The 17,167-nt window shown below is 49.9% G+C and overlaps 1 protein-coding gene and 1 pseudogene across 2 annotated transcripts in view; one reads left to right on the plus strand and one right to left on the minus strand.

The window, feature by feature from the left end:
• The window catches only part of TRAF3IP1 (TRAF3 interacting protein 1), a 66,529-nt gene that overhangs the window by 15,070 nt on the left and 34,292 nt on the right, over positions 1-17,167 (plus strand). Inside the window, exons 9-15 of one of the 2 annotated variants that reach the window (XM_065880742.1) lie at positions 4,388-4,489; positions 7,035-7,055; positions 8,007-8,091; positions 8,530-8,613; positions 11,352-11,475; positions 11,693-11,726; positions 14,531-14,607. In XM_065880742.1, coding sequence (XP_065736814.1) covers positions 4,388-4,489; positions 7,035-7,055; positions 8,007-8,091; positions 8,530-8,613; positions 11,352-11,475; positions 11,693-11,726; positions 14,531-14,607 — 527 coding nt within the window. The remainder of the gene's footprint in view (positions 1-4,387; positions 4,490-7,034; positions 7,056-8,006; positions 8,092-8,529; positions 8,614-11,351; positions 11,476-11,692; positions 11,727-14,530; positions 14,608-17,167) is intronic. The other variant, XM_065880743.1, reaches the window with a different exon arrangement.
• On the minus strand, positions 12,939-13,038 carry LOC136126223 (U6 spliceosomal RNA; annotated as a pseudogene).

The raw sequence follows: 17,167 nt of genomic DNA on the forward strand, positions 1-17,167 counted from the left end.
AAAATGCTCCACAGGAACTATTTTAAAGTGCTTGCTCGGATCACCCGGGGAAGGTGTCCCCGTGGCACACCTTTTACATTTGAGGCTGGCAGTGTGACGCGTGTGCACATCCTCACCCTGCTGATACCGGGTGATTAGACGTACGGATATGGAATTTCGGTGGGATGATCCGAGATTGTAACTGTATGGAGTCTTCTGTGATGTTTAACTAAATTCTTCAGAAATACGGCAATTCTTGAGTGACATTTGAGGGGAAAAATAGTGTAAATCTTGCCTCCAGGGAAAGATAAAAATTTTTCTAGGCTGAACTTGCCTCGGATCTACCTGGTTTTTTAACATTCTGTAACTGTAGCTAGAATAACAATAAGCCCATCTTTCTGCACTTGCGTTCTCCCTTTACTAGTTTTTGCTTTTCTAAGAGGGGTGTGTTTGCAAGCCGTCTGCTCCATCGCTGGTTCAGCAGTGATGGTCTGGGGTTATTCTCTTCCAAGCAGGTCAGCTCTGTGTGGTTTATCTGCGTCTTGAGCAGTGTGGGCGGACCGAACGACCTCAACTGGGACAGAATGAGTTCTTACGGATGAAAATGCCCTTCTCAGTGGCCACGCCCGTTGCAATTCAGCTGCATCTTGTGATGGTTTATTTCATTTCTGCAGGAGCTTTTCTCAGCCACAGGCGGGGTCCTGTGGGGGGCAGCACAGGGCAGTCCTGGTACTGCAGGAGAGGGGAGTGGGCGGGGCGAAGCTTGAGTGAGGGCTTGCCCTGCGCAGGCCCTGGGCGGCCCACGTGGGCACACCTCGCATCCAAACCCAAACCTGCGTACCTGCTGCCCTGGAACGAGCCGCACAGGTGTGCCCTCTGAGCCAGTGTCTCCTCGTGGGTACACGGGTGTGAGAAGACCTGCCTTGAGGGTAAATGAGGTGATGATCATGAAGTGGCTGGCTTGTCACAGACATGTCGTGCACCATTGCTTTGGTACCCGTCACTTTATATGTAAAGTTTACCGAGAGCCCCAAGTCAGGGTGAGTCAGCGCTGTTCTGAGATGGTATGCTGGATTTAAAATAAATTGGGGTAGTTCTTTAGACATATGTTAGACTTTATGGATCTTTATAGATCTTTATCTGCATGTGTGAAAATAATAAAAGCTCAGTGTTTAAGAAGCACAGAGCATTGCAGCAGGCGATTCTCAGTTGAGCGCTTTGTGGAGATTAGAAGGAAGCCTGGCGCCACCTGGTGGCCGCCAGCAGAGTCCTGTGCGCTCCCTGTCCCCGGGTGGCCCTAGTGAGCCTCCCTCCCCCGCAAACCCTTCCTCCCTTGAGTCCTGTCACTGCACACACCCCGGGTCCCTGTCATCACAAGTGTCGTCCTGCACTGGCAGTCATTTTGCTTCCGGAATTCAGGGTTTGCCAGCAGTCGTTAGGGTTCCTTAAGTTCCCAGATTGATTATGGCTTCCAGATCCAGGCCACTGGGTCTGTCCTCCCAGCCCCCTTCCTCTCCTGGCCAGCGCTTCAGACCAGCGCCTGGCCGGGTCGTGCCGACTGCTCCAGGGCCTGGCCGGCCTGCGTTACTGTTGGGGTGTCCCGGGACAATGGTTGGGCTTGGTGGTTCTCATTTGCCTTTGCAGGTGGGTTGAAGAATTCAACAAGGAATTTATCCATTTCTTTCTCAAAACATGAACGTCTTCTTCCCCTGCTCACATTGTCACACAGGCTGTCTGAGGAGACTTGCTCCTTCTACAGCTGTTTGGCCGTCTTATGTTTTCCCGGAACCTTACGCCATCCATGTCTTCATTTTGCTCGGGTTCGCTCATTTCATTTTGTTTTATTGTTTAGACGTTTTCATTATGAAAAGTACATAGGAAGAGTAGAATGACTCGCACCCATGTACCTCATGTAGATTCAGTAGTCCTCACATTCTGACGCATTTGCTTCATCTATGGTGACATAGCTTTATGAAATATTTCAGAGCATTTAAAAAATATTTTAATACTTTAAATAATTCCATTTAAATACTTCAGCATGCACCTCAAGAAAAAATGTTTCTACATAGCTGTAAAATTACTGTTGCACCCAACAGACTTGTCATTCCCCAAGAGCATCTAAAACCCAGTCTGCATGCTTATTGTCTCAACAATGTTATTTTTAAAAAAATCAGGATCCAGAACACACTGTATGTTTTTTATTATTCTCTTTGTGTCTTTAACCTCTTGAATGTGGAACAGCCCCCCTTCCCCCACCTTCGTTCCAGAGCATTGACTTTGTGGAGAGGTGAGGTTGCTTGTCCTGTACAGCGTTCCCTCTGCCCCCCTTCCCCCACCTTCGTTCCAGAGCATTGACTTTGTGGAGAGGTGAGGTTGCTTGTCCTGTACAGCGTTCCCTCTGCCCCCCTTCCCCCACCTTCGTTCCAGAGCATTGACTTTGTGGAGAGGTGAGGCTGCTTGTCCTGTACAGCACTCCTCTGTGTTTGTCTGATTGCTCCCGTGGTGTCATTTAACTTATGGCACCACCCCCCGCCCCCCGGTATTTCTGTTAGATCTAAAGGCCTGATCAGATTTGGGTTAAAGAGATTGCTTCTCCCTCACCCCTACGTAGGTGATGCTGTGCCCTTTACCTAATGTCCTGTCAGGATGCACTTAGTGTCTCTGCATCCCATGATATGATGCTAAGGCTGGTCACTGGGCCAGGCAGATCCGCCCATTTAAAAACCCTGGTTATTTGCATTTACCCTCAGATGTAGTCAGCACCTCCGTCCAGCTGAACTTTGCACAGAGGCCTGGCGGAACAGCAAGCTGCTTGTGCAGTGCCGTGGGCTCTGCGCTGCTTGGTGAGTTTCAGGGAGAGTGGCTGGTGCAGACTCCGTGGCCCCAGCCGGTGCCCCCAGCTTTGCGTGGGTGACCTTACTGGGATGAGAAGCCCCTCAAGGCACGGTGCTCCGCCCGCGTCCTTACCTGCAGGGCTCAGCAGTGGCCGCTAACCCCGCAGACGGTGCTAACGCGCTGACTTTTTTTTTTTCCAATTCATGGTCATTTTAATTTCTTACGGGTGCGTTACTGTTTCAAAAGCTGTTGCTTGGCAAGTTGGTTAACCTGCCCTCTGATTAAGAATCGATTGTAAGTATTATTAGTGAATGATAGTCTGTTTTTATGTTCTTTCTGTTTGTGTGAATTCGGGGCTTAGTACACCTTACTTAAGAATACCACTAGAAACGTTAAAACGACCATCATAGGCCTCTCAAAAAAGTAAAGAAAGAAAGAGCTTTGAGGAGATAAAATTGTGTAGAGTGTCATTGGTCTCCTCAAGCTATGGACAGAAATAATGCATTTGTACTTTCCTTCCTGTGCTGGTGGGTTTTGTACAATATAGAAAATATTTGATACTTTCAGATAACATACGACAACTTAAAGTTATTGCGGTGTTTTCTTCTAAAGTTGACAATCTACAGCTGCCTAACTTATACTTATGTTTAGATTTGTTTGTTTTAGAACTTAATGGTATTTCTTGTTGGTCCTATGAGATATCATAAATAATTAACTGTAGACATGAATCAGACTGTTTAAGTCAGCATCGTTTTTGCAGATCAAAAAAAAAATTTCCTCAGAAAATTATATGTTGTCTATTTTATGTAGTTGCGCTACGTAAAGTCAAGCAGTCCTCTGATAGTTAGTGACAGTTTAATTCCGACATAAACTATTTCTTTGAGTACTTTTAAGAAAGTATAAGATCATGTTTCAGGAAAGGGAACATTTTCCTAATTTTATTTTTGCCTCCGGATCCATTTTAGAGAGTGTGTGGGAGGGTCCTTTAGTAATGGGTCAGGTTTCCTCCCTGGGTCCTGCCACAATTCAAAATCTGTTCCCCCAGCACCCATCCTTTCATTTTTACTAGGAAAAAATGTTTTATTTCTCAGGTATTTGGTGTTTTTTTCCATTTTTATAAACATTCGCATATGAGTCAGTAATCGGGAGACAAGTGTTTGGGAGCTTTTGGCACGTCTAGGGCTGTGCATGAGGCCAGAAATATTTTTCCTTCTCCTCCTGCTTTCCTGAAGTTGCAACCTATTTGCAGCTTGTGACTCCCAGGCCTGGCTGTCGTGGGGAGATGAGGGGAGACTGGTAGTGTCGGGTGGTCCTGGAAATGGGGGGCCAGGGTGCTTTGGCTGTGGGAGCCCAGGCCTCTGCCTGGGCCACGTGGGCGGGCTCTGCTCACGTCTGGGTGTCCCTTCGCGCTCTCTTGATCCCAGAGCCAGGCCTGGGAGGAGTGTTCTAGGTGCGTTTTCTAGAAGCTGCCCTGGGTCATCCTTGGGAAGCTTGCGGTGGGGAAGCACAGATAAGTAAGGTGCCGCTGATGACCAGTTCTGTCTTAATAACCCATTTAACTGTCTTACATCAGGAACAAAGGAAGCTAATACTAACTCAGCTAGTGTTTCAGACGCTAATTCATCTAGTCTGCAGCGAGAAAGTGCTGAGCCAGAGCCAGCAGTAAAGCAGAAAGGTGAGAAGGGGGCCCCGTGTCAACCACTCCTGTCCCGTGAGGGAGACCCGGCACCCCAGATGTGGCGTGCTTGTGTGGATGCCTCTCAGCCCAAGGCCATGGCTGCAACCACAGGTTCCCTGAGTCTCTGACACCCCCAGAGAGTCCAGTCCCTCGTTCTCCGCACCATCAGGACCGAACGTGGCAAATGGCTCACTTTTGCCTTTTTACAGAAACTAGAAAGCGTCTTCTAGTCACTGCCTGATGGCAGCAGACTCTCCTGTGTCCCCAGTGTTCCTCCTGAGATACTGTGGGAAAGCCCGGGGTGTCGGGACGACAGGAACAAGCCTCAGTCGCTGCTGGGGGTCCCAGAGGCCGAGCTGCATCCCCCAGGTTTCAGGTCCAAAGAGGACTTTTAAGCAGCTCAGAGCGCTGTCACGACTGTGACTTTTCTGTCTGTGATGTTCTCTGAGTGTCTTAAGTCCCGCCTCAGTGGGGTTCTGCTTTTGGCATAATTTTTCTCAGCAGTTAAAAAAAAAAGTCGTGGTAAAAGTCCACGTTCAGCATTTGCTTTTTAAGGCCCTGGAGCTCCTTTGAGCATGGAGGGGTGCACGTGCCCCCTGGCACGTGAGTTGTGCGTGCCCCAGTGCTGGGCCTGGTGCAGCGTGTTGGGACCGGGGTAGCAGGGGCATGGCCAGGTGAGGGCCGACATTTGTCAGTTTGTTCCAGTAGAAAATGTTGGTTGAAGGCCTACTGTGTGCTCGGCCCTAAGGCAGTGAGTGCATGAGTGGGCAGAAGCCAGTAGGTGCCCTAAGGGGTGCTGGGGGGAGGGACTCTGCACTCTCTCGGGGAGGGTCAGGGAGAGCCTTTGGGCAGGGGCAGGGGTGAGAGCTGGGGCCAGTGGCCACGTCAGGGAGCTTCGCAGCAGGAAGCCAATGGCATTTTTACGATGAGTGGCTAAGCCCTACTCAGATGGCCTCCACGTGGGCAGAGCAGCGCGTGGTCCAGAGGCGAGAGCGGCCTGTGGAGTGGCGGAGGAGAGGGGGGTGGCAGAGTCTCGAGGCACGCAGACACCTGAGGGCAGGCTCCAGAGCTCAGAGGGGGGCGCGGCTGGCTGTGAGGGTGCGCTCACCTGGGACGAGGGATCCGAGGGGGACAGAGCGCCTGCACGTCCGGGCCGCCTCGGCCCCGGGATCTGGGGAGGAGGTGGAGCCGCAGAGGACCTGGGCATCCATGAGGACGGGGCGCCCAGGGGCCGGGCTGATCTGTGGGCGGGGCTGCCGTGTGCCCTCACCACCTGGGCATCAGCTCGTGACTCAGCCACCTTTCCGGGACCCACGGCCTGTCCCCAGCGACACCGAGGGCATGGGCTTTGGAGAGAGTCTGGAGGTGTGGCGTCGGGGCCCCGGGGGCCCAGCGGCTCTCACGCTGGTCTCTTTTCCGCGCACCTGGCGACAGGGCAGCAAGGAGGGCGGCTGTGGCTGCTGTGTGTCCTCCCGGGCAGCCCCCATCACCCCGTCTTCCAGAGGCTCTGTCTGGAGCCACGCTCCCCAGGCCTGTCCTCACCTTGTCCCTCTGTGGGGCGGGACCTCCGGGAGGCTCTGTGTCCCACACAGATGGAGTCCTGGAGGGCTCCCGGGTCCCCCCGATGCCCTAAGCGGGCCCGCCCCCACCCCTAGAGCCGCCCTCTTTGGGGCAGCATTTCTGTGGCTCTGACCACGGCGTCCACAGGCCACCCAAAGTGCTCGAGGTCCCCCCCACCGGTGCACAGCTCCGGGGTCTGAGGGGCGCTTGTCTGTCACATCTGTGTGTCCTGAGGGTAAGCTGGGCCCATCCCCAGGGGGTGTCTGTCCAGGCCCTCACCTGAATCCAGGGAGTTTTGGGTCTTCTGCACACGTGTTCATGCATTTTAGGAGTGTAACACAGAGACCTTCCTGGGTCCACCCACCCCTGCAATGCTTCACTCGTTGACTGTGGCCGCGTCGGTCACATTTGTCCCCATAAAGTGGCACTTGAAGAGAAAGGGTCCTGGGGGAAGAGTGCCAAGGCAGGCCTGTGTGGGGCAGAAACACTTTCTTCTAATTTAGGAGCTGATGGAGAAACACTCGCTGCTGAGTTATGTAAGACGGGCTCTGGTTTGCTTCCATCCAGAGCCTGGAAAATGCCCCAAGGTGTGTTCGCCAGTTCACCCCTGGCTCGTCCCACACATGGAGTCAGTCCATCCGTGGCTTCGAGCCTCTGTCACCTTCTCCCTCTTCTGTTTCTTTCATTCATCTCTTTGATGGATACACTTTCTTCTCATCGCTGCTTCCTGTTTCCACGTAATAACATATTCTGATTCATAGTTTTGTTTGTTCTTTGTCTTTCTCTCTTTGAAAATAAAGCAGTGGCAGTAGGAAACTAGAAAAAAGGCTATGAGGAAATGACCCCTTTTTTCCCCAGTAGACATCCGAAATTATTAATTATGTATTTCTCTCTAACCCTGTTCTGCTCATTTAATATACTGAGGTTTCCTAACACAGAAGTTGATTTTCTGATGTACCTTTTTTTTTTTTTTTTTTTTTAGGTGATTCTCCTAGTGATGCAGGTAAAGAATAGCCTTAAGTAAATCTGTTTGGTGTGTAAATTGTGTACGTGTGTATAGTTACTAACATGTACTCTCAGATTTATGTTTTACAAATTATATTACTGAAAGTAACTTAAGGAAACATAACTACAACAAGTTAAGATTTAATTTTCATATTTTATGAAAATATGTTTCAAAAGAATACATTTCAGAATTTCTTCCTGAGTGTAAACTGTATTTCCAATAATCAAGTTCTGATTTTACTATTTTCTAATGTATAAAGTCCTTTTACTTTAAATAGTAAGAGTAAATTTAATTGTCTTAATATTATAGCTTGGGCTTATTATTTACTGATTAAATATTTATCAAAATGAAGAAAACTTTATTCAGATTATAAAAACAATATGGTATAGAGCCAAAGTGAAAAACCTTAAAAATGCAGAAAACTATGGAGAAGAAAATGGAAAGCACCGGCAGTGCCCCTGCTCGTAACTCGCCCGCCTGTGTGTGTAATGATCAGATACGTTACCCTACTCTACTGATGATACATACGTTAACATGACGACTGGTTTATACGAGGGTCTCACAAACCGCAGTTCCCTGAAGTTTCCCAGTGTCTGTCACTGTTGTAAATGCTGATGGGTGAGCGTCTTGACACGAGGTTACACGTGTCCGCTTCTTTCCTTAGCTTGTATTTCCTTTAAGTTAAATTGCTGACTCGATTGACCTACCTTTTTTATATTCTGTTTCTGGAGAAGTTAAACCAGTTTGTATTCCCAGGGTTTGAGTGTGCCCGTTTCCCCAGATCTCCCCCCACATTTAGATATCAGGTGTCTGTTTGAACTTCATCAAAATGATAGATGAAAAAAAGCTCATTTATATTTGCAGTTGTTTGATTGCTGTCTCTTCATAGATTTACTAGTTGTTTGTTTCTTTCTTTGTGAACTGCTGGTTGGCTTGCTGCCTGTCCAGAAGGAGACGTTGGACCTTCTGGCCAGGAGAAGTGTGAGGTGCCGGAGAATTCCGAGCTGCCAGGCGAGCTCCCAGGCGCCGTCAGGTTCGTGTGCTCTGGTTCCCACCCGGGCAGCTGCCCTGCTCCTCTCCGTACCTTCCACAGCTCATGTAATGCTTGGGCTTAATTGTGAGGAAGTGTGTGTACAAAGAAAGCAAAAACTGTTTAATTTTCTTGTTCCTGAGGTGTAACTAACTCACGTAGAATGTTTTAGAGATTTAGGGAAATTTTCCTAAGGCTAAATCATGTCATGGTTTGATTCCTGATGGTTAGGTTACGACTTTTTGTACCTTAAAATTAACGAGAATGTAAGATTAGAAGATGGATACTTTTAGACTTGTCAGGTTAATGGAACGTTCTTACTATTCTGCAGGCTGTGTCCTAACTGGCGTATTGATGGTGGCCTGGAAATTAGCATTGACATTAATGTGGGTTTTCATCTGTCCACTTTGAAATGTGCAAGTGTTTTGTATCCCTTTTCAGGAGGATACCTCGGCCCGGGAGCGCACGGCCCGCGCCTCCCCGGGTCAGGCGGCCGGAGAGTGCGGAGGTGCCGACGACGGACAGGTGAGGCCCTGGAATCCGCGTTGGCACCGAGGGGCAGGGCTTCCCTGGCGCTGGTGGGACAGGGATGGGTGAGGATGGTGCGTGTGCTGAGAGACGGGGGCGGAGCGGGCAGCAGACGGCGCAGGGAGCACTTGCTGTGGAGTAAAAGAGAACCCGGGGTAGAGCGTGACCTCAAACCTCGTGCGTGCCTCACACTTCAGATAGAAGTGAGGGAAAACACAGGTGTTCGTGCTCGTACAGTTATGTCTTTACAGTTACGGGGAAGGTGGATTGCCCCCATCTCTACATAGAGGATTTTCTAAGCATAAAAACAATTAGGGGAAAAATAGGATAAAAAAATTTAAAGGCTTAATTGCACAAAAATTAAAAAAAAGGTGGTCAGAAAGTCATCAGCAGTATAAAGACAAGCCTCAGGCAGGGATTTTATAAATTTTACAAATCTACCTGTGGATCCAGTACAGAAAATCAAAACAAAAAACTAGGAAGATGAAAACAGGCTGGTCGGAGTAGGCTTCAGATGGAACGGGAGGCGGGGCCGGGAGGCGGGGCCTGGAGGCGGCGTAGACGTATTTTACGTATGGTTGCCGGGGGAAGCGGAGGGATGCGCGATGTCAAGGGAAGTTAGGGGTCTCTGTTTTTAAGATGAGCCGGCTAGCACATTTTTCTGGTGCGGGGGATGGTCCAGTGGAGAGGGGGAGACTGGAGATGCCGGCGTTGCGGGGTGGGGAGAGGGGACTGTGGGAACAGAGCCCCTGGGTGGGCCAGGACGTGTGGAGGGAACGGCCTCAGCGAAGGCCGGGGGGCTGGCGGGCGAGTGAGATCCCAGGAGGTGAGACCCTGGCTCTTCACCTTTCTCCTGAGCCAACAGCGAGTCTGGGCGAGGAGGGGCCGGGCTCAGAGGAGAGAGGAGGTGGTGGGTAGTGTCCTCCACGAGAGGGGCTGGTGAACGGGCGAGGGCAGAGGTCCTACCCGGGGGCCGCCCCAGCCCGGGGCCACGTCTGGGGGCGTTTTGTAGCACCGTGATTGGGGAGGAGGTGCAGGGGAGGCCCTTGGCCTCTAGTTGGGGCTTGGAGCCAAGGATGCTGCTGAACGTCCTGTGGAGGACAGGCAGCCCCACCCCAGAGGTCTGTGGCGTGCTTCCCAGGGCACGTGGGGTGGAGTGATGGCTCAGCATCGCGTGGACTTTGTTCTCCAGCCAGAGCTGGGAAGATGGGTGGGGGAGGCCACAGAGTGGGTGCTTGGATCCGCGGTTAAGCATTTGCTGTCAGTGGCAGTGACAAGGCATCACGTTGGGAGTGATTTCTCAGCCCTTGAAATCCTCAAGAGTGAAGCCAGGAGCCTGGAGTGCAGGGGTGAGGCCCGGGATTGGCAGATGGCGGCACTCATAATGGGGTTCAGGGCGAGACTCTGATTCTCGGGGAATCTCTGACAACATGAGATTCAGAGTTGGGAGATTTTAGGGAGAAAGATCTGGAAGCCTCCATAAGCCCAAGGAAAACCTCAACCCTCCTCGGGACCTGGCGGTCGGAGGCCAGAAGGAGGAAGGCCTCGCAGGGCAGGCACGTGGCGGCAGCATTCGGGGACGAGGGTGAGGATGGAGAGGGTTTGCTGAGGGGAAGGATGTGGGGGAGGGTTTTGGGAGCTGGAAGTGGTGGGATGTAGGCCGGACGGGGGTGTACAGAGGGCGTGGAAGACCAAGGACGAGACAGGGTCGGTCCTGGTGGGGCAGGACGGGCGGCTGGGAGTGTCTGAGGACCCTGGGGGTGGAGCCGAAGGTGTTAGTGGGAAGCGGGTGTTGTGTTGAGAGCTCACACCCAAGTGCAGGGACTGCTTCTGGACCTCCCATCCCACCGAAGGGTGTGTGTGCATGCGTGTGTACATGCGCTGGAGAGAGAGTGGCAGGGGCTGAAGGGTATTTGTTGAAGCGTGACTGTGTCAGGTTGGTAGGGAAGAAATGAGGGCAGGAGGGGCTGGTGGGGAGCCGTGGAGTGTTGGGGTCTGGGGGCTGTGGTCCAAGTGCAGGCGCAGCAGAAGTCAGTGCCTAAGCGGCAGGCAGCTGGTGGTGGTCTGCCGCCGGGTGACAGTAGGCGGGGCAGTTCTGGCGGTGGCCACTGGAGGCAGGAGAGAGCCCTTGGATGGAGGCAGTTACCAGGGAGACCAGGTCAGGAGCCCCTGGACATCGGACTGGTCCAGAATGATGGCAGGCCCTCGGGGAGAGGCGGTGTGTAAGTGAGGGTGCTGGGTGGGGCCGTAGGTCAGGGACAGCGCCCAGCAGCCAAATGAGGGGCCTCGAGGAGGCTGCTGTGTTCCCGCGAGAGACCAAGGAGCAGGGTCTGGGGTGGCACTGGCCAGCAGGGCCACCAGTGAGTGCCACCCCTGCCCTGAGATTTGCGACTTGGGAGACCGGGCCTCTCCTGGACAGGGGCTGCAGGCCCAGGGCTGGTCCCGCAGCGAGCCCGGCTGGAAGGAGGGCACGGCGTGGGGCGGGGTGGCACAGTGGGGCGGGGTGGCACAGTGGGGCAGGGCCTGGCGTCTTTCTCCAGACTGCATGTTCGCAGACTGCATGTTCGCAGACTGCGTCTCAGCTCCGGCCTCCTCTCAGGGAACCTCAGACACAGTTCCAGACGCTGGGATTGATGAGGATGTGTGACCTGGAGAATGTTTCTAATTTAATCTGATTTCTTTTCATTTAGGACCTGGAGAATGTTTCTAATTTAATCTGATTTCTTTTCATTTAGGACAGGAAGTGGTAAAACCGTCTCAAATGTGATCGTAGAGTCACAGAATTCTGACAATGAGGACGCCGACCAGTTTGTGGTGGAGGCTGCCCCCCAGCTCTCTGAGATGTCAGAGCTTGAAATGGTGGGTCAGCCACAGTGTATGTTTAATAATCACACTCAAACAGCACTGGAATTAATTCTCCAGCTTAGAGATTTGTGTAGACGGAATTTTCCTCCAGCGTTTCAGTTAGTTCTCTGCCATCTTTAATTTTGTCACCTCTGCTGAGATGCATGCAAGCATGAGTTTGAGATTCCAACAAATCTGAATCTCCTTTTCTTCTCCTTCCTTTCCTGCTCAGGTACAGGCGGTGGAATTAGAAGATGAGAAGCATGGTGAGTCGTGGGGTTGTGTGTGCACACGTGTGTCTGCTCCGTGTGTTGTGAAAGGATCTGGTGAAATGAGCTTTGTCTGCCAGGGTTTGGTCAGGGGTCTGAGTAGCAGTAGATGGGATGCCGTGGGCACGGATGCCTCCTCCGTGTGTGGGTTATTCTGGGAGGCGATGGAAGCTGCTGGGGGGCGGGGGGTGGCCAGGACCCCAGAGGGCAGCCGTAGGCAGTTGTGGGGATGACATCACTTCTTTTCTGCACGGTTAGACTGTGGGATTGGATGACCCCTGAAGTCCTTCCCAGGTCGACAGTTGTGTCATATTGTTTTCTTCCCAAGCACAATGTCTTCTTTGGTTTCAAACATTTATAGAAGCAGAGAGAATAGCCTCGTGAGCCCCTGACGGTCGTGAGCTTTTGCGGTGAGCGGTCATCTGGTCTGATCTCAGTCTCCACCGACTGCTTTCAAGTCCTGGAGAGCATCGTTCTTGCCATAAACATGTTCTTTTTTAAAAAGCAGAACCGTAACTCCATTATTATATATAAAAAAAGCAGTCCTTCCTTAATATCATCAAATGCCTGTTTTTTTTCCCAGTGGTTTTGTGTGTTTTTTTTCTAGTTTGTACGAGTCAGAATCCAAATAGGGTCCCTGTGTTTGCAGCTGGTGGATCTAACTCTGAATCCGCTCTTAGCCTGTAGGTCCCCTACCACCCCGTCCCCCTTGTAGTTTATTTGTTGAAGAGGCTGGTCGGTTGTCCAGCAGAGTTCCTCACCGTTGGGTGTTGCTTGTCACACCCCAGTGTTGTGGGTTTCTTCCATGTTCTTCGGTTCCTGTAAATTGGTTCTAGAGACTTGGTCAGATTCAGGTTTTTCGGGCAAGAACACTTGACAAGTGGTGTTGGTTCTTCATCACACCTGCCCGTCTCTGTGCTTGAAGGTTGGTCTAAGTCTGTTGTTTCATGAGGGTTGTGGGGACAGTGACCATTCTCGTCCCGCCCCGTCCCCGCTCCAGCACGTTTTGGTTGGCAATCTCCACACTGTGAGGCTTCCCCTCTGCAGGAATTTGCCGCTCCGAGGCCCAGCTTCGTGCTTCCCCTTCATTGATCAGTTTTGTTAATAGTGCATTTGTCTCCTGGCACCTTCAGGGGTGACTAATGAGGGCTTTGGTGGTGGTGGTGGGTTGTTTTTTTTTTTTAATTTTTATTGGAGTAGCTGATTTACAAAAACATGGAACGGATTTGTGTGTCATCCTTGCACAAGTGTCATGCTTATCTTCTCTGTATCGTTCCAATTTTAGTGTATGTACTGCCGAAGCAAGCGCTTGATGTCTGTATGATGTCATGGTTTTTAACACGCTTGACGTGTTCCATTTCAGTCCATCTCAGTTTTCTCCTTGATGTTCTATTGTCCAGTGTTTGACCGTGGGGGCATTTTGACACGTCCCAGTGGACTTTGTAGCTTCCTTGTTTATGGTAGGACAGATGTTTCAGACTCGTTTTGTGTATTTCCTGCCCCGTGTCTCTAAGGAGCCTGGCTGCAACTTGCTTCTGGGTTGGTCATTGTTTCTGGGGGTTTTCTAATTTTTTTTGCAGGAAAGTATATCCTGAGTTTGTACTGGTATTTCCAACTTAGGTTTATGATTGCAGGGTTCTTCCTAAGTTCTTTATTTTTGCAGGTACGTTCCTTCCTGTCTCGTGCCCCAATCCCGGCTCCCCCCAGCAGTAGCTGTTCATGTCTTTACCCTACTTTGTGCACTCACAGCGATTTAGAGCAACACCACTGGTGGTTAACAACAACATGATTACTGGAAACACCTTAGGATCGTTTTCGGCAGATCTGCTTGCCTTTTTGTTCTTAGTGCATATCCCATTAGAAATGTACAACCAATTCTTCTCTGTTCGGTTATGCTTGCCAGCATGACACTTAATGTTTATTTTTTATTTATTTATAAAAAATTAAGAAACAAAAGCAAAAAACCAAAATGAAAAAGTCACCATCACTTCTGTCCTCAAGGAGCAATTAGAAGGGACTCTTTCATGATATTTGCTTCATGGTCCCTCAGAACTGGAAAAAGGGAGGCATTTGCTCCTGTGGGTTTTCTCTGATGTACCTCCAGGGTCTTAGGGCTCTGGTTGCAAGGCATGATGGGAGAAGGTGGACGTGATGATAAGTGTGTTTGGCCTGCATAGCTGTAACGGGGGGTGGGGCAGGAACAGGGTCAAGGGGAAGGAGGCAGGTCTGATTTCAGGATTTCAGATGAACCTCTTCTTCCTTGGGTCTCAGTCCTGCAGAGCACGGATTGTGACACTGCTCCAACTTCTGATTCAGTGGATACACGATTTCAAACATGAGCTAACAGTTCATGATGCTTCAAGGTTTCGATACTGTTACGTTTATAGTTTCATTTTGCTTTCAAGTTTTAGGCTTTGAAATTTTTGATTTAATTTTGTTTTATCTATGTAAAATATTCCCTTATGTAAAATATTCACATAGTTCCAAGGTCAAATGTACCAAACAAGATATATTCAAATGGTTTTTCATATGATATTTATGCCATGAGTAATCCTTTAAAAAAAAAAAAAGTTGATGACTTGTCCCAATATAAAAAAAGTATTTGTACTTAGTCTACAATAGGCTGAGAGAATTGCTTTGACCTTTTATCATACAATGATTATCTGAAGCCGTTTCAGTATAGAGAGAGAAAGGATAAGAACTAAGTATCCCTCCTCACCCCCAGCCCCCCACCCCTTTAGAACAGGATAGCTTCTTAGGGCGGAGAATCACTTTAACATAAAACCACTGGTTTTCAACAGGAGGACTTGTCAAAAAAATTTTGGAGACTAAGAAAGATTATGAGAAGTTGCAGCAGTCGCCCAAACCTGGAGAGAAGGTAAGAAAATGATTTTTGTAAACAGTGGCATTTTAGCAGTCTGTTTCACACATTTACATTTAAAAATTAGAAGCATCCTTCAAATGTTGTGATTATCAGTAATGTCTGTTTACATGTTTACAAGCCCCTTCCCATCTCCCTCACCCTCCAGTTGGGAGGATAGAAGATTTGGGGCTCTTGGGGTGTGACGTTGCTTCCCTGGACCCACATCCAGTCCCGTCCTGGGTGGGGCAGTGGCCTTGCTTGGGAGCTCAGGAGTCAGGGTCCAAGGCCTGTTCTGCTCTGACCCCCTGTTGACCCCTTCCTGCCTGGTGCATCCCTTCTCCCTGCACAGAGTGGACAGGCTGTCTGCATGGCCCTGGCTGATGACAAAGTAAGAGTCGGGGGAAGTTTTCAGGGCTGGCTTTTAAATACACGTGCTATTTGTATGTGGTCTCCAGCCGTCTCCCTTACAGGTGTGTGATGTGGCTTTGTTGGAACCCACGGCCTCCTACCAGCCACTGCCCTTGGGCACGTGACCTGGGGTGAATACCTGCAGGCCGGGTAGCGTGCCTCAAATGCCACGCTGAGGTTTCCGTTATCGCGCCTTATAAGAATAAATCTTCATTTTTAAAAAATTTTTTTATTTTTTTTTATTTTGCGGTACGTGGGCCTCTCACTGTTGTGGCCTCTCCCGTTGCGGAGCACAGGCTCCAGATGCGCAGGCTCCAGATGCGCAGGCTCAGCGGCCATGGCTCCCGGGCCCAGCTGCTCCGCGACATGTGGGATCTTCCCGGACCGGGGCACGAACCCGTGTCCCCTGCATCGGCAGGCGGACTCCCAACCACTGCGTCACCAGGGAAGCCCTATTTTGGGGGTTTTTAACAGAAGTTTCTTGGTTAGTTAGCTTTATCAGCAGCCAACAGTTTCAGTAAGTTTTACATACACACTCCCACAGACACTTTTCTTTCCTTCCAGTTGAATGAACGGTTATTTGTTTTAGATAATTTTGCTTAAAATGTCCTGGTTTGGCATGCAGATACGGCCTGCAGGATTAATAGCTGCTGAGGAGAGCTGCATGGTAGAGCCCACCGTTAGAGGGAGCCCTTTACAGCAGTAACGGGAGAGTAGCGTAGCCTGAGTTCTGCCGGCAACACCACCGCCAGCTCTTCTGAAAATAGAAAAACTCTTTCTGCAGTTTATTGTCTATTGCTGTGGAATTTTAATATGTCATAGTCCTTTTCATAGGCCTGAGGGCTTGTCCCGGTGTCCCTGGCAGTGTTTCTGCAACCCTGTCAAAAACCTCCAGTGTGGGCCTCGGGCTGTTACTGTAGGTAACCTTTGAAGCTTCAGTTGGTTTAAATTTTATAGCTATGTTTTTCTGCAAAGCACACTAGGCCTGTGTTTCAGTTTCCTCTGAAGAGTAAATTTCAGATTAGTAGATCTTCTGACTTCAGAAGATAAAAGGGAAAAAATTCCCTTGTTTGGTGAACATTTGGGGCTTTAAAGAAGTCCAGTTTGTGAGTGTTCTGAAGTCAGGGGCGACGTGGGCTACAGTTGGGCGGGAAAGTCAGCAAGTTTCTCTGCTTTTTTTCTTTGGTGTGTTATAGACATCAGATTTAAATTTAACTTGTGGGTCTTCTAAAAACGTTTTAATTAGATTTTCACAAATAAGTTAAAATGTATTGGGAAAGTTGAAGTCCTTTCTGTCCTCGCTCTAATCCTGTTCTCACGAGGGCAAAACCACTAAGATGCGTTTGGTGTGCTCCTTACTTTTACGTGTATCTGCATTGCTTTGTGAGTTTGTAACTTTATCCTGTTGTTGATTTGTTGTGCAAGTTGCTTTCTTCAGACAGCGTGGTGTTTCTAGTTGATTCATTTTAATTGATGAATGGCATTCCAGTGTTTGTCAGTAATTAATTCCTTTAGTGATGGACATTTAGGATTCTTCAGCCTTTGGCTGTTTGTGAACAGTGCCTCCACGGGCTCCTTTGCGTGTGCCCTGGCACACAAGAGCCAGTGTCTCTCTCCAGCAGTGGTCAGGAAGCGTCCTCTGTAAAAGGCCAGATAGTAAATCTTTAAGGCTTCAGAGCCACACAGTGTCCATTGTAACGTCTCATCTCTGCTGACGAGCTTGCAAACGGCTATAGCATAGATACCAGTAAACAGATGTGTGGCCGTGTTCCAATGAGACTGTATTCACAACAGCAGAACCAGGCCTGGGCCTGTGATTTGTGACCCCCGTACTTCAGAGGCCGTGCCAGACCTGGAATTGCTCGCCAGAGCGCGGGCAGAACTGCAGTTTCACCAGGTGCTGTCAAAGGCTGTACCGATTTGTTCTCCAAATGGAATGAAAGTCTCTGTTGCCACACATCCGTGCAGCCACAGCCAAGATAACGAACGTGCCCACCGCCCTCAGAAGTGGCCCTTGGGCATCCCTCCCACCCACTTCTCTCCATGCCCCCCCAATCCCCAGCAGCCGCTCATCTGCCTTCTGTCACTTTAGTTTGCATTCCTAGAACTGTATATGAATGGACTCAGTTGGTATATACTTTTTATTGGGTCTGGCTCCTTTTATCCA

This window comes from Phocoena phocoena, chromosome 7 (genome assembly GCF_963924675.1).
Source record: "Phocoena phocoena chromosome 7, mPhoPho1.1, whole genome shotgun sequence".
NCBI classification, from domain to species: domain Eukaryota; kingdom Metazoa; phylum Chordata; class Mammalia; order Artiodactyla; family Phocoenidae; genus Phocoena; species Phocoena phocoena.